This window comes from Rutilus rutilus, assembly GCF_951802725.1.
Source record: "Rutilus rutilus genome assembly, chromosome: 8".
In the NCBI taxonomy this organism is placed as follows: domain Eukaryota; kingdom Metazoa; phylum Chordata; class Actinopteri; order Cypriniformes; family Leuciscidae; genus Rutilus; species Rutilus rutilus.
The window spans coordinates 7624882-7646494 of NC_140222.1; the positions used below are offsets into that span (position 1 = coordinate 7624882).

The 21613-nt window shown below is 40.5% G+C and overlaps 1 protein-coding gene across 2 annotated transcripts in view; it reads left to right on the top strand.

Moving 5' to 3' along the window:
• Positions 1–21613, top strand: part of LOC311295003 (myosin IXB) — a 50364-nt gene that overhangs the window by 26159 nt on the left and 2592 nt on the right. Inside the window, exons 5-39 of one of the 2 annotated variants that reach the window (XM_084416170.1) lie at positions 2388–2487; positions 2569–2669; positions 2858–2987; positions 6444–6533; positions 6604–6720; positions 7106–7240; positions 7312–7433; positions 7510–7651; positions 8546–8741; positions 9019–9094; positions 9940–10032; positions 10785–10898; positions 11923–11962; positions 12471–12587; positions 13100–13180; positions 13358–13468; positions 13580–13699; positions 13798–13947; positions 14039–14196; positions 14290–15351; positions 15445–15508; positions 16504–16622; positions 17264–17370; positions 17452–17630; positions 17793–17900; positions 18341–18511; positions 18641–18682; positions 18764–18875; positions 18956–19029; positions 19107–19299; positions 19449–19577; positions 19656–19761; positions 19850–19981; positions 20070–20193; positions 20410–20457. In XM_084416170.1, the coding sequence (XP_084272296.1) occupies positions 2388–2487; positions 2569–2669; positions 2858–2987; positions 6444–6533; positions 6604–6720; positions 7106–7240; positions 7312–7433; positions 7510–7651; positions 8546–8741; positions 9019–9094; positions 9940–10032; positions 10785–10898; positions 11923–11962; positions 12471–12587; positions 13100–13180; positions 13358–13468; positions 13580–13699; positions 13798–13947; positions 14039–14196; positions 14290–15351; positions 15445–15508; positions 16504–16622; positions 17264–17370; positions 17452–17630; positions 17793–17900; positions 18341–18511; positions 18641–18682; positions 18764–18875; positions 18956–19029; positions 19107–19299; positions 19449–19577; positions 19656–19761; positions 19850–19981; positions 20070–20193; positions 20410–20457 (4963 nt within the window). The remainder of the gene's footprint in view (positions 1–2387; positions 2488–2568; positions 2670–2857; positions 2988–6443; positions 6534–6603; positions 6721–7105; positions 7241–7311; positions 7434–7509; positions 7652–8545; positions 8742–9018; positions 9095–9939; positions 10033–10784; positions 10899–11922; positions 11963–12470; positions 12588–13099; positions 13181–13357; positions 13469–13579; positions 13700–13797; positions 13948–14038; positions 14197–14289; positions 15352–15444; positions 15509–16503; positions 16623–17263; positions 17371–17451; positions 17631–17792; positions 17901–18340; positions 18512–18640; positions 18683–18763; positions 18876–18955; positions 19030–19106; positions 19300–19448; positions 19578–19655; positions 19762–19849; positions 19982–20069; positions 20194–20409; positions 20458–21613) is intronic. The other variant, XM_084416169.1, reaches the window with a different exon arrangement.

Here is a 21613-nt window from a genome sequence, read left to right on the forward strand (position 1 = left end):
ATATCTTTCTGAGTAACAAGCTAACTTGCTTGTGGCGTTGGGATTTCCCTTAGTGAACTGATTCATTCGAATAGTTCATGTGAAAAAAAATTGGTCCAAAAACAAGATTTCACCTCCTTCGATGTCAATACATTTAATATATACATAAATATTTTATATTTTGGGGTACAAACTGTATTATGATCAATATTTTAATTTAAATGGTTCAGGTAAATGAGTTTGATCCAAAGACAAGATATTACCTCTTTCAAATGTTAAAAATAAATAAAATATATAAATACATTTAAATAAATAAAATATACTGTATGTAATAAAAAAAAAGAAAAATACACTCTAAAAATCTGTTTATTTAAATATGACCGTCTTTTATGAATTAATTGATTCATTTTATTTGATAATGTAAGAAAAAAAAATCGCCTCCTTCAAATTTAATGTATGTAATAAAAACATTCATATTTTGAAAAAAAAATCAGCATAATTTAATATTACCATGTTTTAATAATGAATTGATTCGGTCTAAAAAACAAGATATCAACTCCTTCAAATTTTATATATAAATAAATTTAAATAAATTTTGAGGTAATAAAAAAAAACTCAATGAGTATTTTAATTTAAATCAACATAAGTAGGACTATGGTTTATGAATGAATTAATTTATTTAAATGTTTAAGGTAAATTAGTTCAAACAAGTTCAAACAAGATATCACATCTTTAAAATTTAAAATATAAATAAATAATTGTCTGGCGGTGGGGTATTGTCAAATCGAACATAATTTATATATATGATTAATCACGATTAATCTATTTAACAGTGCTCATTTAAATCAGTATAAATAAATAGTACCATCATTTATGAATTGATTCATTCAAATAGTTCAGGTAAATTAATTGGTCCAAAAACCAGATATCACCTCCCTCAAATTTAATATTGGGCAGCTGTTTCCACAATATTGTACAATAAAGCAGCTTTTTGAGTAACAAGCTAAGATTAGCACGTAGCATTGTGATTTGCTACAGTGAATCGATTCATTTGAACAAGTTCTCAGCTCCTTCAGTAGCTTCAGTCTCGTTAGCTGCCTTTGGTTAGCAGTTTGTAGCTAACTAGCTTCTCAAAGTGCCGGTGTCACGACAAATCAGATCCTCCCTCGAAATGGCGTCTCCCCAAACTGTCAGTTAATGATTATCCTAAATATATACGAATTATATTCATTTACAATACGCATAGCTTACTATATAATGCATAGGAAAACACACTAGTGCATAACCAATTGAACAATGTCTTAATAATAGCCTGTTTAGTGAATAATTAAACATCATTAATTTATATTATTTATAATTTAAATATTTGGACATTTAACTCTGAAATTAACACATTACTACATTAAAGATAATTGAGAATATATGTAAGGTAAGTGTGTGTATAAACTCAGCTATCAGGATATTCGCTTATATGCTATGCTAGTATATAAGCTAACTAATACGGACCCAGTTTGTCACTACACCGGATTGGGGCCGATACCATGAAGCTGGTTTAGGTGGCTAGCCCGATATGTTTCAGTTAAGTTTGCGCCAACCCTGGGTTTTAGGCACCATGAAAGTGGTTTGGCTTTTAGCAGTGTTCATCGCCATAGTAACTCACGCTCCGCGGCTAACCTGGTCCGGGTCAGGTGATGTTCCAGGTAAGAGGTTGGACCAATCAGCTGTGAGCAAAGTGTCACATGTCTGATAGGATAAAGTCACTCCAGCACTCCAAATTGAAGGTCACTACATAGCAAATGATTTTTAAAGACAAAATCGTCTGGCTTTTAGTAATGCTTATTTAGAATAATACATTTGTATGATTTTGATATTATGTAATTATTATACCCTTAATCGATCACACATGTACAATTTTAGTTCATCAATTATTATTGCGCACAGTTTAAATGAATAAATATATAAAGATGATATAAATACGCTTTAGAATCAAAAGATAAAGCTATAAAACGACTACATGTGAGCTTAAACGTTCAATTCTCTCAATACCTTTATCAACTGTATAAACTAACTTCAAATCTTTTACTTGGACTGATATAGCAAGACTTTTACTTCGCCTCTTTCATAGACAGCTATTTTCTTCTTGCTGTGAAAATTTGTCGTAATATTCTGTAGTGAATCTCACGAGAAATGAATCTCAGTTTCACTCTTTCTCAGCATGTGATTGGCTGTTCGCTACTGATGTCACACCTAAACTCCTAAACTGAGGATCAAAGCCTGAGTTGACAGAGAAAGTGGGATTGGTTGGATTTTGTCAACTCGAAACTAATTCTGCAACCCTGAGTTTGTTCAACTAGCATCATGGTACAGGCTCCTGATTGACTGTTTATTGGCGTTTCCTCTTCGCGCAGGAACTACCACGTGTTTTACTATCTGCTGGTGGGCGCGTCGGAGGACGAGCGGCGAGAGTTCAGACTCCTGCAGCCTGAAGAATACTTCTACCTCAAACAGGTGAAGCTCATTTACAGTCCTTCAGGACCGCAACATCCACTTAGCCTATAACTGCAACGGTCTTTTGCTCTTCGCCTGCAGCAAAACTTCGCGATAGAAGATGCGGACGACCTCCGGCACGACTTCGAGCGACTGCAGCAGGCCATGGAGATGGTGGGATTCCTGCCCGCCACCAAAAGACAGTGAGTCTCCTGTCAAACCTTACAAGTTCAAGTTTGAGTTGGTTTATTTCTTGAGCACATTTAAAAAGGCCAAAGTGCTGTTCAACAATAGTAATAAAAATGCACAGAAATTCAGCAAAAAACAGAGCAACCAGAATGTCTTTGTAGACTCGTATCTGAGATCTGTTTGGTGGTTGCGTTCCTTGTAGGATATTCTCGGTGCTGTCGGCCATCTTGTACCTGGGTAACGTGACGTACAGTCAGAAGTCGTCGGGCAGAGAGGAAGGGCTCGACGTCGGGCCTCCGGAGGTGCTCTCCACACTCTCAGACCTGCTCAAGGCGAGTGTGCTTTTCAAACTGTACATCAGGGATGCAATCTTTCTTTCTTTCTTCCTTTACAAGAAAACTTTTTTTTTTCTTCTTTTTATGCAGATTTTTCTTTTTTTGACCGCAAGTATGACCCAAGTGAATTGCTTAAATCCAGGGACAAAAAAAATTTGCTGTGTTTTCAAATGCATTTAATATACATGTATTTAATGCTTGGATTCCTTCCCAAATTTGTCATGAGAATTGTTTATAAATTTGTTATGAGAATTGTTTATAATTTGTTGTCAACAGAAGGGACGCTTTAAGGTCTCCTCGCAGTTTTACACCAAATAAAAGCTCTATATTGCCATAAATATTACATTTTATTTTTATTGTTGCTCTGTAAAGTAAAATAATTAAATATATATATATATATTATTTTATAGTACATTAATATTATTGTGATGTTAATCTTTCTTAATCGATTTTCATTTTTATAATTCAAATAATAAAAGAAATGAAATATTAACAAATATAAATTATTATTATTATTTTATGTAATAATAATAATAATAATTAAATATTAATATTATTGCAATAGTAATATATACTTACACATTCCTTTTTTATTTATTTTTTGTAATGTAAATACAATTTAAAATTATATTGTTATTGTAAATATTTTATATATTTTATAAATATTTTCTATTTTTATTTTATACATAATTTTATAAATGTTTTCTATTATTATACAGTACAATAGTATCATTACAGTATTCATATATTTCTTAATTGATTTAAATGAGTATATTTCAAATAATAAAATAAATAAAATATTAACAAAAACTTTTTGAATAAGAATAAGAATAATTATTTTATATTATTATTGGAATAATTATTATTAAATATAATTTTTTACATTACAATAGCATTATTGCTATAGTAATATACTAATATATTCCTTTTTTATTTTTTTTTTATTTAAATAAAATAGAAATAATATTTGTTTGTATTATTTTTATAATATTTTCTATTATTATTATTTTATACATAATGTCATAAATATTTTCTTTCTATTATAATTATTATTATGAAATATTTTTTTTCCTTAATTCCTGTGGTTAGCTGGTCACACATGTTTCATGCTCTCTGAAGCGTGTCGATCCTCAAGCGTTCTCGTGTGTTTCGTGCTCTCTGAAGCGTGTCGTTCCTCAAGCGTTCTCGTGTGTTTCGTGCTCTCTGAAGCGTGTCGATCCTCAAGCGTTCTCGTGTGTTTCGTGCTCTCTGAAGCGTGTCGTTCCTCAAGCGTTCTCGTGTGTTTCGTGCTCTCTGAAGCGTGTCGATCCTCAAGCGTTCTCGTGTGTTTCGTGCTCTCTGAAGCGTGTCGATCCTCAAGCGTTCTCGTGTGTTTCGTGCTCTCTGAAGCGTGTCGTTCCTCAAGCGTTCTCGTGTGTTTCATGCTCTCTGAAGCGTGTCGTTCCTCAAGCGTTCTCGTGTGTTTCGTGCTCTCTGAAGCGTGTCGTTCCTCAAGCGTTCTCGTGTGTTTCGTGCTCTCTGAAGCGTGTCGTTCCTCAAGCGTTCTCGTGTGTTTCATGCTCTCTGAAGCGTGTCGATCCTCAAGCGTTCTCGTGTGTTTCGTGCTCTCTGAAGCGTGTCGATCCTCAAGCGTTCTCGTGTGTTTCGTGCTCTCTGAAGCGTGTCGTTCCTCAAGCGTTCTCGTGTGTTTCATGCTCTCTGAAGCGTGTCGTTCCTCAAGCGTTCTCGTGTGTTTCATGCTCTCTGAAGCGTGTCGATCCTCAAGCGTTCTCGTGTGTTTCATGCTCTCTGAAGCGTGTCGTTCCTCAAGCGTTCTCGTGTGTTTCATGCTCTCTGAAGCGTGTCGATCCTCAAGCGTTCTCGTGTGTTTCGTGCTCTCTGAAGCGTGTCGATCCTCAAGCGTTCTCGTGTGTTTCGTGCTCTCTGAAGCGTGTCGTTCCTCAAGCGTTCTCGTGTGTTTCGTGCTCTCTGAAGCGTGTCGATCCTCAAGCGTTCTCGTGTGTTTCGTGCTCTCTGAAGCGTGTCGATCCTCAAGCGTTCTCGTGTGTTTCGTGCTCTCTGAAGCGTGTCGTTCCTCAAGCGTTCTCGTGTGTTTCGTGCTCTCTGAAGCGTGTCGATCCTCAAGCGTTCTCGTGTGTTTCGTGCTCTCTGAAGCGTGTCGTTCCTCAAGCGTTCTCGTGTGTTTCATGCTCTCTGAAGCGTGTCGTTCCTCAAGCGTTCTCGTGTGTTTCGTGCTCTCTGAAGCGTGTCGTTCCTCAAGCGTTCTCGTGTGTTTCGTGCTCTCTGAAGCGTGTCGATCCTCAAGCGTTCTCGTGTGTTTCGTGCTCTCTGAAGCGTGTCGTTCCTCAAGCGTTCTCGTGTGTTTCATGCTCTCTGAAGCGTGTCGTTCCTCAAGCGTTCTCGTGTGTTTCGTGCTCTCTGAAGCGTGTCGTTCCTCAAGCGTTCTCGTGTGTTTCATGCTCTCTGAAGCGTGTCGATCCTCAAGCGTTCTCGTGTGTTTCGTGCTCTCTGAAGCGTGTCGTTCCTCAAGCGTTCTCGTGTGTTTCATGCTCTCTGAAGCGTGTCGTTCCTCAAGCGTTCTCGTGTGTTTCGTGCTCTCTGAAGCGTGTCGTTCCTCAAGCGTTCTCGTGTGTTTCATGCTCTCTGAAGCGTGTCGATCCTCAAGCGTTCTCGTGTGTTTCGTGCTCTCTGAAGCGTGTCGTTCCTCAAGCGTTCTCGTGTGTTTCGTGCTCTCTGAAGCGTGTCGATCCTCAAGCGTTCTCGTGTGTTTCGTGCTCTCTGAAGCGTGTCGTTCCTCAAGCGTTCTCGTGTGTTTCATGCTCTCTGAAGCGTGTCGTTCCTCAAGCGTTCTCGTGTGTTTCGTGCTCTCTGAAGCGTGTCGTTCCTCAAGCGTTCTCGTGTGTTTCATGCTCTCTGAAGCGTGTCGTTCCTCAAGCGTTCTCGTGTGTTTCATGCTCTCTGAAGCGTGTCGTTCCTCAAGCGTTCTCGTGTGTTTCATGCTCTCTGAAGCGTGTCGATCCTCAAGCGTTCTCGTGTGTTTCATGCTCTCTGAAGCGTGTCGATCCTCAAGCGTTCTCGTGTGTTTCGTGCTCTCTGAAGCGTGTCGATCCTCAAGCGTTCTCGTGTGTTTCATGCTCTCTGAAGCGTGTCGATCCTCAAGCGTTCTCGTGTGTTTCATGCTCTCTGAAACGTGTCGATCCTCAAGCGTTCTCGTGTGTTTCATGCTCTCTGAAGCGTGTCGATCCTCAAGCGTTCTCGTGTGTTTCGTGCTCTCTGAAGCGTGTCGATCCTCAAGCGTTCTCGTGTGTTTCGTGCTCTCTGAAGCGTGTCGTTCCTCAAGCGTTCTCGTGTGTTTCGTGCTCTCTGAAGCGTGTCGTTCCTCAAGCGTTCTCGTGTGTTTCATGCTCTCTGAAGCGTGTCGATCCTCAAGCGTTCTCGTGTGTTTCGCTGCAGGTGAAGGAGGAGCTGTTGGTGGAGGCTCTTACCAAGAGGAAAACGGTGACTGTAAACGACAAGCTGATTCTGCCCTACAGCCACAGCGAGGTACGCCAGAAACAAACGCCCTCATACATCTACCAGATGTTCACAAGCTAAACGAGTGTCGTTCCTTCAGGCAATCACGGCGCGGGACTCCATGGCCAAGTCCCTGTACAGCGCCCTGTTCGACTGGATCGTCCTGCGGATCAATCACGCGCTGCTCAATAAGAAAGACATGGAGGAGTCTGTTTCGGTGAGATGGGAACAGCTGCAGTCAGTGGCTGCGTTTACATGCACACCTTCTGTTTCAGTCGGACTGAATTGATTCCGAATGTAGTGTTTACATGAACGCTAAACACGTGATCGGGTTGATGTTTGGTTTGGTTTTCAATCCGATCAAGTGTTTACATGTTCTCTGGATCGGATTAGAAAAGGAATCAACCGCCCCTTTCAATCGGATCGAAAAGTCATTCAGATCGAGCTCAATCTGATCGATTAAGGCGTTTACATGAAGGCTTTTCAGTCCGATTGAGCCGCCAATCCCATTACTAACGGATTATGTGGTTGCATGTAAACGTAGCCAGTGTTGAATTCAAGGGATGCTCAAGGTCTCATGTTGTTTCTGCGTTATATTTCAGTGTTTGTCTATCGGTGTGCTTGATATCTTCGGCTTCGAAGACTTCGAGACCAACAGCTTTGAACAATTCTGCATCAACTACGCCAACGAGCAGCTTCAGTATTACTTCAACCAGCACATCTTTAAACTTGAACAGGTTAGTGCGGGTTTCGCAACCTCTTTTTCCAATGGCGAACTGAGTGTGAAGTGCGTTTGCTCCCCCGGCAGGAGGAGTATCAGTCCGAGGGCATCACCTGGCACAACATCGACTACACCGATAATGTGGGATGTATTCACCTCATCAGCAAGAAGCCCACTGGACTCCTCTATTTACTGGACGAGGAGAGCAAGTAAGACCGTTCGTCTCTCACTGGTTCGTTGCTCAGCATTGCCCAACAGTGTATTTATAACACACTTTCTTTGTAGCTTTCCTCACGCCACTGATAAAACCTTGCTGGCCAAGTTCAAACAGCAGCACCAACAGAATCAGTACTTTGTGGCGACTCCAGTGATGGAGCCTGCTTTCGTCATCCTCCATTTTGCTGGGAAGGTCAAATACCAGATTAAGGTAACGGCAACTGAGTATAAGACTTAATTTAAAATGAAAATCAAATGCACAAAATGCCTTTAACAATTAATAATTTTACTGTGTGTCATTAAAGGCATTTTGTAAACATAAAAAATATATATATTTTCATTATTTTGGTAAATTAATATATTAAATATGAACATACACAATAAAAATTGTTTGCAGGTTTAACACGTTATGATTTTACGATATTTAAATAGTAATATAATTGTACTATATAATAATAAATATTAATATACTAAGTATTAACATAAACAATATTGTTTTCATTATTTAAAAAATAATAAATATATTAAATATAAATGATTCTACCTGTATAAAAAATATCATTAATATGTTAAATATTAATATGAATAAATACAATAAAATACTTATTATTATGACTTTAACAATTATATATTAATATTATTTTTATTTGATTTTTATTGTGTCTTTAATGACACATAGTAAAAAAAATTAAAAAAATTGTGATATTTTTATAAAATATCAAAATATATAAAAAATATTTTTTGGTCAGGTCAAATAATAAAAAAAAAATTTATGTTTACAAAATGCCTTTAATGACACACAGTACAATTATTAACTGTTAAAGTTATAATACAAAAAAAGTATTGTATTTATTCATATTAATATTTAATAGTTTAATTGAGATTTAATTTTTCTGGCTCCAAAATAAAATTGTTGATGTTTACAAAATTTGTTATCAAAATGACACCTAGTAAAATGATTTATTAAAAAAAGTATAAATGCTAATAAAAATAAAATAGTTTTTATTATCTTTTAATCTATTCATATTTCAACCAATTAATATTAATGCATTGCAAAAGACACCTGTTTCGTTGAATGACTCATTATGTACATTGGCTGCGACAGGATTTCCGTGAGAAGAACACGGATCACATGCGTCCGGATATCGTGGCTCTCTTGCGGAGCAGTGACCGAGCTTATGTCCGGCAGCTGATCGGGATGGATCCGGTGGCCATGTTCCGATGGGGGATCCTCCGTGCCAGCGTCCGCGCATTAGCCGCCTTCAACGAGGCCGGTCGCCGCTGGGCAGCCAAAACTGCGGGTAACTCACCAGGCATTATGGATTAGTGTCAGATTAGACCAAAACTGTGGATTCTCAGGGTCTAAGAAGGTTATTTAAAACCTGCACGTGAGAAAGCTGCCTGGTGACGCAAACAGTCATATTTAGAAGGATTTCAGAAAGATTAAACTAGGAAGGGATAATAAAAATAAGTGAGTAAGGTTGTTTGCAAGACATTTTGGGTGGGGTGTCTCGTTGCATGTTGAAATAACGCCGTCAACTCTGTTTGTGTCTGTGTTGTGTGTGTGAATGTGTACAGGTGTGGTCAGACCAAACTCCAGAGTTCCACTAGGAGAGCTGCAGAGATCCAACGTGCCCATTGAGAGGATGTATCGGTAAGCTTTGGACTCAGGCTGGTGTGACTAAAAGAGTGAGAGAGAGAAAGAGAGAGAGAAAGAGAGGGGAAGTATTGTGAGGAACTTGATCTCATCCTGTCCTTTCGTAGCCTTTGTGTGGCAGGTGATCATGTGACCACGGTCTCTCCACAAAGGCACATTGCAGGCCGATTCTCACAGTAATCTCATACACTTCGTCCTATTTTTCGGTCTTGAGTGTTAATGCAACTACACAATATAACACAGTATATATATATATTGCGTGAATGTCACAAAAACACGTCCAGGTCATATTTCATCTCAAAATCAAAAGAACAAAAATAGGAAATTATATTTTGCATGAAGAAATAATATTAAAGAACACAATCAACACTATTTTAAGGAGACTAAATGAACATTTTATATATTTAAATACCACTGTATCAATTATTTCATGCTAATCACCATAAATTACTAGACAATTTAACATTATTTTACCCACTTTACACCAATGAAAGTTGGGTGGGATGTGCTTACTTTTCATTAAAATGTCATGATCACAATAATGGTGATCACCTCTGTATAATTTATGCAAAATGCAGTCCCTTACTTTTTCTTTCTTTTTCTTTTTGGGTGAAATATAACATGTTCTGAACAGATATTTTGTGAGAATTATCAAGTATATCCCTGCAATGTCCCTCTTCTTTTCCTCTGGTGTTTTTCAAGGGTTTCCCCTCAGTTACTGACCTGTGATCAGTTTAACTAAAGTTTAACCCGTGTGGGCAATAAAGCTGGTCATAGATCGGCACCTGCTGGTGGCGTCGGCCCTCGAGTGACTGTGTGTGTGTGGTGTTTATTTTCTACAGCCATGCTCCTATGCTTGATTTCTCCTTTGATCATTCAGAGGAGCGTCCTCTAGAGGCTTTTGAGGACATCTTTTCTAGTTATGAGAGTAAGAAGTAAGTGGACTTAAGCAGAACATTGAGGTCAGACGGAGAGTTTGGCGGCTTGGGAAGGCTGGGTTTCCGGTATTGTGAGCAAACTCAAATACCACATTCGCAGAATGCAGAAACTAACTATGCAAGCTGTTCTTTCTTTATGTGAGCAAAGGCCAAGCCAGAGTTTGTATTTAACCTGGTTTGTTCAAAGCAATGCGCAATCCACAGCATACTCTCATAAATCCCTGTTGGGACCTTGTGAGGTTTATTACCTCTAAGTGCTCCCAAGTGGGAAGGAAACAATAAAATGTCCTTTAAAGAAGCGGGTTCACATCCTGGTTTGTGGAAGAGCTATTAGAAGTGCGTCCCCAGCCCCCAGTGCCAATCCTACCTGTTTGACCTCCTGTTCTGATCTGTGTGGTAAGTGAACCAGTGCATGAATCCAGGCCTTCGCTGAATGGGGTGCCGACCCCCATTTAACACCCCGTCAGGTCAAAACCAGAGTAACAACAGCATGGATTCACCACTGAAGCTTAAAGGGATAGTTCACCAAATTAAGGGTCTTTTAATTTCAAATTTAACACACTTGCCTGCGTTTGTTCATGTCCACATTATGGATTCCTTTTTTTTTTGTGGTGGAGGGCATTTGCTTTCCCTGAAGTCTGTTAACAACATTGGTGTTGGGTTCCTGTACTTAACCCTTCCCTGCCAATCTTACCTACTCCCTCTGTCTCCTCCCCTCACTCTCCCACCTTTCCACCGGGCTGAATCAGGGACATGCATGCCCAAATCATCAACTCCATTAAGGACTTGCAGTTGGATGGGGAAGATCCACGTAAGCTGCTTCAGTCCTGGGGTCGCCTACGGTTCCCGCGTCACGTCCTCCAGTGAGTTTGACCACTGACTCCTCTCTGGCATGGAATGGATGGGTCCACCTTGCCGACCCTTCATGCCTTGGCATTGAAGCCAATGCTTTTGGCTCTCTGCTAAGCTTAGTTGTGAGAAATCTTCGCAAAACAGCCCCTGCTCCCAAACTTTCCCAAATCTGCAGCATTACTTGTCAGCTAACCATGTGATTTACTGCGTAACTCAAACCACCCTTTAACCCTGCTCTATTAATACCCATCTAACAAGTATTTCAATTATTTTTTAGATAGCACTCTAGCAGTGTATGTAAGAGGAATGCAGAGTTTATGAGCTGAAAACAGTGTGATCTTCATTAACGGTAGCTCGGAATGGTATCCACATGCTAACATGCTGCATGAGCTTATTGGTTCTCGAGACCCACCCATTAAGTCTGTTATGTTTTATGAGGTGTGGAAAGCTGCAGAATCACTGCTTACGGAGACCACAGACATCGACTCCACTTGAATTCTAAACCTTTTACATCCTAGCTGTCGTCCACCCTGAAGTAGGAATACCTTTCCTGTAGATTAGGTGTATCAAGAGACAACATTCCCTCCTCCCATGACGCTTCTATCTCTGTTGAAACCATCTTTGCTGCTATGCCATCTACATGCTAGATTTAACCTTAGAGAACACAGCGAATCCATGGATTTCAATGGAGATGGTTGACAAACTCAAGTGCTGGAATGTGGACCCACACCATTGCAACAAATCTTGCATCTTCCTCTCTGTCTACATGTCAGATTTAACACCCAAGAACACTGTGAATCCTTTCATTTCAATGGGGATGTTAGACAACTGATTGGGCTCAAATGTAGACCCGGCATATTCCACACCATTGCGTAAACATATCTTACACGTTCTTCTTCGTCAAATGTTCCATCAGAGCTTCTCAAGTGTGTTACTCATGTCTCACAAGCAAATGCATGACTCACTCTACTAACACGTTGTATCCATTCACTTCTTATCTCAACAAACCATCAACCTTCCTCTTCCTCCTTACAGGAAAAGCAAGAACACCAAGACCAAGCAACTCATTCCCAAGGTATACCTCTCGATTTCTGAATTGATCAAACTGTGCAGATTTAAAATAACAGAGTCTAGGTGTTTGTTTGACATTCAAGGTGCTTGCAAGTGATTTCTGCTGGTTTGATAACTTCAACCACACTTAGAGTAACGTCAATGTAACAAAAACATCGGTACGCAAGCAGAAAAACATAGTCTACTCTGCAAACTGGGCTTTATATACAAGATAGAGAGCTCCTTTGATAATGCTTTTGTCCTGCATAGACAATTTGTGTGTGTGGCCATTCGAAACCTTTAACCTGTGAGCATTTGCAGTACAGCTGGTACATTCTCATTTCCATCACCATTTGATTGTTTATGACTTTCCGTTACATGTGCTGTGCAGGGTAAATGTTTTGAAGACTCTACCGCTTAGGCTCTGTCTGGAATGAGAGTTTCCATGCCGTCATGTTCCCATGGCACTCATGTGGCAAAAGAAAGTCTCTGTGTGTGAGAAATTCACTTTCTGTTTTTGTGTGTTTGGGCAGAGTCTGTTGGACTCTCGTTCGCTGAAGTTTATAGTTGGCCTCCATGACCGCACCACCAAGTCTTTGCTTCATCTACACAAGAAGAAACGTCCTCCCAGCATCAGCGCCCAGTTTCAAGTAAAAAAACCATATTAGATTAGCATGGCTGTTCATGCCAAGTTTGGTGGTTCAGCCTAAAAACAAATGCTCTGTTCCAAAACCTAGTGGAGGTAGCATTGAAAGGCATCATAAGCACCAAGCTGTTCCAAATGGTGTTCGTGCGTAAACATATATGTCATTCAGTGCTGAAAAATGATCTGTACAACTGTTCAGTCTACATAGCAAACAAATATTAATTAAAATAATATTTTTCTATGTATTTTTATGCTTAGTGTAACATGCTGTTAGCTTAGCGAGATGCTAATAAACATGCCACGTGTTATTGGTGTGACAGAAGAAAAAAAACATGTTGGGCAATAGTCAGAAAGGAATAACAGAAATCTCACTATGTTTTGGAACAGCTTTAAACTCTAGCTCTTACATTTCAAATGCTAGCATCAGAGCATGCTTAGAATATTATTCTCCAATGGATGTAATAGGCTGAAGGCATCATGTGTGGTTCTCTTCTGGTCTTCCTCTCTATCTTGTAGACATCTCTAAGTAAGCTCCTGGAAACGCTGGGGAAGGCGGAACCATTCTTCATTCGATGCCTCCGCTCCAATGCTGAGAAGGTGCAAATAACACATCCTTGTTCACCTTGTTCACTAATTAAAGTCAATTTGACAATACACATTCCTGGTCTTAATTTAAACTGTTCATCAATGCACATTAGTCTTTTAGAAATAATTTTATGAGATCTGTCTTTTAACTCAAGTTATTTTGTCTGTTATTTTATATTTCACATTCAGAGGGAAATGTGTTTTGATGAGGCGCTCATTGTGCAGCAACTGCGGTACACAGGCATGTTGGAAACAGTGCGCATCAGACGGTCGGGTTATGGAGCCAAATACACCTTTCAGGTAACGCATAGATTTGACCTAGTGATTGGAAAGAAGCCCTAACCCTACAAATTAAACTAAATGTGTAACATAGTTTGTCTGAATAAGCAAAGCTCCTTTTCTGCATTACAGGAGTTTACTGAGCAATTTCGTGTATTGCTGCCAAAGAACGCTACGTCCCTGGAGGAAATATCATCTCTGTTGCACAAGCTTGGCTTTGACCACACTACCTGCCAGATTGGAAAAACCAAGGTTACATTTTTTTCTGGGTTCCCTAAAAAATTGGAAGTGACAATGTCTCTAGTTATTGACTCTTAACAGTCATGTCTGGTATTGTTCCACTTCTACAGGTGTATCTCAAAGAGCTTGAAAGGCAAAAGCTTCAGGACATCCTGCACAAGGATGTCATGCAAAAAATTATTTTCTTGCAGCGCTGGTTTAGAGGCAAAATTGAGAGGATGGACTTTATTCGAATGAGAGAGGCAGCCATCGTGATCCAGGTATATCAAAACTTGTGTTTGGGTAGTATTCTTGCAGTTGTCTTGTTTGACAATCTAGTCACGTCTAATATTTGATTGACCTTTTCTACAGCGCTCATGGCGTAGGTTCCGCAAAGAGAAGTTCTACCAAGCCGTGGTTCTGATCCAGACAGCATGGCGCGGTTTCAAACAAAGAGCTGAATATCGAAAAACACGAGCCTCCATCACAAAGATACAGGCACTTGCAAGGGGGCAATCTGCTCGCAAACGGTATAGACCTCACACAAGTCAACATGAAATCACCTTAATACAGATTTTTTTTATTGAACATGATTCAGTAAGTTTTGGATTTGATCTGGTTAGGTACTACTTCCTAAAGGAAGAGAAAAGGAAGCGAGAGGAAGAGGAAGCTCGGAGGAGAAAAGAAGAGGAGGAGGAAGCAGCTCGACGAGCCAAGGAAGCCGAAGAGGCCGCTAGGCGAGCTAAAGAAGTTGAGGAGGCAGCCAGGCGACTCAAAGAGGAAGAAGAGACTGCCAGGAAAGCCAGAGAGGAAGAGGAAGCAGCTAGAAGACAGAAAGAGCAAGAGGAAAGGGAAGCTCGGTTTGCTTTGGAGGCTGAGCGGCAGGAGAAGACGCCACTACAACAACCAACAGTTCCAACATCAGGCAAGCAGCCTGGTGATGAGAAGACACTAGTGCTGGAGCACAATAAGGCTCCTGTGGATGTTGAGATTGAAGGTAAGGGCAGGGCCCATGTTGATGATGTTTCTGTCCCAAAAAAGCAAAATCATTCTGAGAAGATCCCTCAAGTGGAGGCTGGTCCTCCCCCTGAGGTCAAGGAGCAACAGAAGCAAACTGAGAAAGAATCATCCGCACTTCCCAGAGATGAAAGGACACAAGGTAAACCCATGTCTCCTGAAACCCAGAGTGGACAGAGCCAAAACAGAGCTCCTCCGCTTTCCAAACTACCAGTATCCAGAAGTCAGGAAAAACGGGAGTTGAGGAGACAACGTGGTCTAGAGCACAGCCAGAGAGAAAGTGAGCGGGCGGCTTCGGCCTGGAAAGACGATACTCCTTTCAAGAGCAAAACTCTAGAGAGTCCAGGAAAAGCAGAAGGCAAGTTGAAGGAGCGGTCTGACAGCAAAGAGTTGGATCAGTACACCTTTGTGGCTTGGAAAGGGGACAAGAGCAAAAAGGATGCTAAAGATGTCCCACTCGAACTTGTTCGACCCTCCACCTTACCCTTAGATATCCCTACTTCTGGACCTGGAAGAAATGGCTACAGCGACCCGGCCATCGCTGCTCAACCTGCTCTTGCCAAAGAAGAGGCCAACAGGAGAAAGGAACCATCGAGAAGCAACACTCAGCCAGAAAACCTCATGGCAGGACCCCGCAGTCTGGAGGAGAGGACCATCAAGTCTCTCCAGTATGGCTTCCTATGTTGTTCTACCTTTATACCTTTCTTCATCTCCTCTGAGTCTAACAATATTTTTTCATGTGGTTTTCCAAACTTTACCAGGAATCGCGGGATCTCTATGTCACTAGATGATGTATCCAAAATAGGTTCAGGTGGCTCATCACAGGTAACGTTTACTTGATTCAGCTGGTTAATACAATGGTAAATGTGAAGGGATATATTGATTATGTGCCTTGAAATTAAGTTTCACTGCAAGCTTCCCATAGAGGCTAATGTGCCTCTCTGAATGCAACCGAAAAATCTGCTGTTCTGGTTGCATTGGTAATTTAGGATGATTAATGAAACAATCACTTAAATTTAAGTGATTATGCTTCTCTGGCTGATTTAGGGAAAAGCTCGTCTGAGACGTAGGCCGCGGCTCGCCCTTGCACGTATATGTTTGCCCATTAAAAGTGTTGAAATGGAGGATGCAGAGTACTGGGCTCTTCCTTTGCCCCCTATGAGTCCATTTGAGGTGTTGTATTGCAGCTTGATATTAGATGCCGTCCAGGGAGCTGTGGTGTGCTGGTGGATTGAGCGCTTGGAATCATGGGAGGGATTGCAGATATCTTGAACTTTTGCTACACTGAGGGAAAATAAATTATCCTGAAGACCTTTAGTCTGTTATCCAAATAGGCAGAGGTTTTTTTAGGACACAGCATTTCAAATGCTGTACTGTCAGATTTAAATGAGCGACCTATTGTCAAACTGCCAACACAGTAGAGCTTGCTCTGATTGAAAAAAAAAAAAAAAAGCACTGCAGTTTTTATTCTGACAGCTCAGTGGGTTTTGCAACTGGGCTTATGGGATAACAGACTAAAACCTTTAAAGAAAATTTACTTTATTATTTAATTTATCTTTCCATATTGTTTGTCTTTCAAAGCTCCATTCTTGATTCTATTTTTAAGTAATTAATCACTTTGTAATTACTAGGTTTGGGATAAATAAAGGGATGCATTTACACTAACTTCCTTTTAGGGTGTTATCTATACAGGAAGAAGGAAACTTTATAGACTGCCCATTATGCCATTGTTATCTAATCAGCAAAAATGGTTGTTACTGTGCACTGGACTGTGCTATATTAAACTAATACATTTACTGTGCTCATTACTTTTGGTGTAGACACAGTCCAGCACTGGTGCTGGTCCTGATAGAACAAAGGCCAACACGTTGAAGGAAAAAGGTCACGACAGCCACAGCCTGCAAGAAGTATCGCCTCTCCAGCCATCGACCCCAGAGAGGTACTGTCCTACCTACCAGTATGAACTACCTTTTATTCTTTTCAAACTGTTGCTTCACCAAAACAGATCAGACTGTAGAAGAGGACAGTTTATTCTAGCGTCCTCTAGAGCATCCCTTGAAAATGTAACGTGTTCTTGCATTGTGTTATGACCTTCATTTTGACACATTTCACAATGTGTGAAACTGAGCATAGCTAGAAACCTTTTTTTTAACATATTTGCATAGACTATGTGTCAGGCTGTTGCTTTATTTGCACGACTCAAAAAAAAAAAAAAAAAAAAGGTTAATTGACTAATCCAACCCAAATGTATACTCTTATCAGTAGTAGAACATGGTCACACAGGAAATCTGACTCATTTGGACTCATGGGAAAACAAGGCCACTGGCTCGCATCAGTGGTAGTCATTTGTCTGACTCCTGGCATAGGTTACATACTCCTTTATATGGATGCAAGGCATCTGCTATGAGAGAGGGAGATTCCTAAAATTCTGTTGTGCAGAGGTGTGTGATTTCTTGAGTGTTTTGTGTCAAATCCCTTCCTAAGGGGACCTACCAGCATGTTTTACTAGGGTGTTTATTAATAAATATCCAAAGCCTTATAACAGCTAACTTTATGAAATGGTCATTTTTTGTTCCATAGGACAACAGGGTTTTTCAGGAAGATCCTGAAGAAGCGTCCACATAAAGAGGCTCAGACCCCAGAAGATGGAGACCTGAGCATGGCTTCCGTTTTGGATCAAAGAGAAGGTGCATACTGCAAAGATAACATAGTGATTAATTTAGATCAATGTATTCTTCCTTCATTCATTCTATTGTCCTTTTCCATAGCCACTTCTCCATCACGCTCACACAATTCAAAGTCTCATCCGGGACGACTAGGTCGGACTCCCAGCATCATGATCAGTCACTCGACGACTCGGGCCTCTGAGCAGTGGAACGCCTCGCTAAACCGTGTGATCACCAACACGAATGAGCTACGCAACCTCGATGAGTTTCTGGGCAATCAGGTATGAAGAATGGATATGACTGCAAGATGTTTGATTGTTGATTGAATGGTTATTATAGTGATTGAAGAGTGTAAAAAAGAAAAAAAAAACTGTTTATAATATATACAATTTCTGACAGACTTTGCATCCACTCAGACTTGTTCTTTCCCTCTTGCGGTGTAGGTGAATGACCTGCGCTCACGGGGAAAACAGCTTTCAGGAACAGAGCACATCTTCATTACAGCCACTGTGCAGTTTAGAGAAAACATCAAGGGGATGTACTCAATCTCTGTGAGTAGAGCTAATACAACCAACACATCCCAAAACTGCAGTAGACCACATACTCTACATCATATCAATCGATTTGTTAGGTCAATCATTATTATTGCTTATTACAAGTTTGCTCAAATCATTAACATTGAGTTTTAAACTTAGGAAAATAACAAACCATTTGTACAATGGACATTAAAGATATGTTTTAAAAATATTGTATGTCTTAATGATATTTTCATTAATAGAGGGACTTGAGATCTTTTGACTTGGGCTTGCAAGCAACTGCTCACATTATGCTAACAACTGCACAGCCATGTGGACAAAAGCATCTTAGCAACTAGAAAGCAAAATCCTGGAAATTGCCTACATCATCCAAGCTTTGCGTGGGCAAACACAACTTATATTCAGAATACTTAAACATCTAGTTATTGATTTATTCTTCCTTCACGCATCTACAGAAATCACAAATCGGGTATAAGGCTTTGATGAATTGCTACCAGAATAAAGTGATCAGTCTGGCTGGAGAAAAGCAGAAGGGTGAGGTACCGCTGGTGGTCAATCTCTTCCAGTCAGTTCTGGACGGCTTCATCAGAGCGGAGATCAAAAAAGAAGAGGCCGAACCAGCCAAGGTGAAAGTTCATGCATCCCCCATTACCCCTCAAGACTTTTATTATCTGATTTAAATAACAGTTATTAATGTTGATAACTTAAAATACATGCTAACTTTTTAACTTGCCTTGGGAAAAAATCTGTCTCAGCCCCCCAAAGGTCGTAAGATGAGAAGGAAGAAGGCTAAAAGCGTAAGTATTTCTAGCCAACCATCCATTCTCTCAGACTGACTCTGCAATGTGAATAAATGTAAACATTTTGTCTGGAATTAGTTGGAGAATCCGTTGGACCATGTGTTTTCAAACTACCAAGTCAATATCATTCAGTCTTGTGATCAGTGCACCTCATACATCTGGGGTATGGAGAAGGCCTACATGTGCAGTTGTGAGTATCTCTGATATTTACCCTATTGATTCACCTTCAATCGGGCTGACGACATTGATGACGAACCATTTTTGTTTCAGATTGCAAAATGGTTTGCCATAAGAAGTGCATTAGTAAAATAGTCATAGACTGCTCTACATTCTGCTCCAAGAAGGTAAGAATCCAATCCTAAGCATTTTGGAGAAGCAGTCATGTAAACATCTTGTTGATTTTTGTGTGCTCTGGGTCTAGTGTGATGATGAGCCTGGATCTCAACACTTTGGTGTGCGCGTGTGCCACCTGGTCAATAACAAGACCCCTGTGCCAGTGGTTCTGGAGATAATGATGGAGCACGTGGAAATGAACGGCCTGTACACAGAGGGCATTTATAGGAAGTCCGGCTCAGCCAATCGCATGAAGGAGCTACACCAGCTGTTGGAAGCAGGTGAGCCATCATGGATATTACTAGAACTCAATGGCATATTGGGAAGACAACCTCTTTGTAGTCTCACATAACCAGACTTTTGACTGTTGGCATGAGGTCTAGTAGCTTACTCTGCCCACTTTGATAACTTTGTTTAATGACTTGTGAAGGCCCAGAGAATGTTTGTCTGGAGGATTACCCCATCCATGCGGTCACTGGCTTGGTCAAACAGTGGCTAAGGGAGTTGCCCGAACCTCTCATGACCTTCACGCACTACAATGACTTCCTCCGTGCCATAGGTTGGTCCCCATGACACCTTTCTCTTGTCCTTATGGTATTCCTCAGGCTTGCTATAACGCTTCTGTTGTCTTCCATAGAACTGCCTGAGAAGCAAGAGCAATTGCAAGCCATTTACAAAGTTTTGGAACAGCTTCCAACAGCAAACTTCAACACCTTAGAGAGACTCATTTTCCACCTTGTCAGGTACAGATGAGTTTATTCCGTACACAACAAACGCTGTGTGTAGAATACTTTGCAGCAGTCAGGTGTTAATGCTCTGGTTTCAATTCAGGGTTGCGAAGGAAGAGAAGAGCAATCGGATGACGCCAAACTCTCTGGCCATTGTTTTTGCCCCCTGCATTCTCCGCTGTCCGGACAGCGCCGACCCGCTCATGAGCATGAAGGACGTTGCCAAAACCACCACGTAAGAACACTGCAAGTTATAGTGTGTCCTTAATAAGAATCTGTTGTTTTAAAGTCAAGTCTCAAGACTGAATCTTTACTATCCTCAGTTGTGTGGAGATGATACTTCACGAACAGATCCGGAGATACAACGAAAAAATGGAGGAGATCGAGCATCTGGAATACGCTGAGGCATTGGCTGTCAATCAGCTCAAGCTAAAAAGACAAAACACGGTAAACTTGACTTACCTTGCCTTACCTGCCGTTTATCAGAATGCATTTCTGCATTATTTGGAAGTGGTTTGTTTCTAGATGCCTGTGAAAAATGCCCATATTTTCCCCCCTGAACAACTACCTTTCCCAACAGTCCGCAACCTTCCACAAGGCACCAACAGAGAGTAACTGTCGCAACACTTTTTTTGCTTCTCTTTTTTTTTAATGTCTCTGTAGTGCTGGCATTTACCTCTCAGATTTATCACTCCTTACAAAGAAGTGGCGGTACGTATGCCCCTGTGGTATTGTGAACCCCAGTAGTGTGGCATGTTCATGCATCCAGTGTGCATGCAGTGCAAAAGTCATACCCTACTAATACTAACTAAACCCACTGCATGTGTTAGTGTCACTTTAGACCTGTAGACATTCAAGAGGGTGTCGGTGTAGATGTGTGCTGGTTTTGGGTGGTCACTGCAGTGAATGGCATGAATTTCAAAGTTATGCGAAATCAGTTGTGCTGAATATTAAGCAATACGCATGCTGTTTATATATTAAGCAACAGGCAATTTGTTTTTTTAAATTGGTGTTTCTTGAACATTAATAGTATAAAGCATGAAGACAAATAAGTTGTAAAGTCTGACTGTTAGTCTTTTGTTTTTGATTCCTACAAACCTTTGAATCTCATGCCATGGAAACTTCCAGACTTGAATTGTATTTAGTTCCTCAATACAATTTAACATCCATCCAAATGGTTGAACCTTTCCTTCTTCCAGACTTACTTTTATGAAACATCTCTAGCACTCTTCATTTCCACTTCGAAAGGGATGGTTGTGCCACACTTCAAAACTTATCAATTTCATCAATTAGATCACAAGTGGACAGGTGTAAGTGGGTGTACAGGTGTATACATGTGTAAACGGGGTCGAAAACATTTTGAGCATGTCCACTTTCCACCACTTCCAGAGGTAGTCAAATAGCGCATTAGATCAGACTCCTTTCGCAGTGTAAAGGCTCATGTGGCTAAATGCATTCGAACAGCCACATTCGGCGTTATGTTGCGGCTCTCAAAGCAGAAACAAAAGTTGCTGCTCTCCGAATGTTTTCCAGTAACTTTTTCCTTTCGCGTTCATATGTAAATTTTGCAAACTCATTTTGTCCATTAGATCGAAAGATCTGAAAAAGCACATACATTTACCCGCCCATAGACCCTCCCCTCGAATAAATCAGGAGAGAAGTGGTTGAAAGTGGATAAAAGAGACTTAAAACACCAGGTGTAAAAGGGTACGTCTGCCTCGTCTACTTGTGATCCGATCCACCAAAACGCATTTCAATACAAGGTGTAAACAGGGCCATAGACTAACTGAACAGGAGACCCTTCACTGAAGAACCTCCTTTCTGTGTTTCCCTTTTTGTGGCAATGAGGGAAGAATCTTTAATGTTA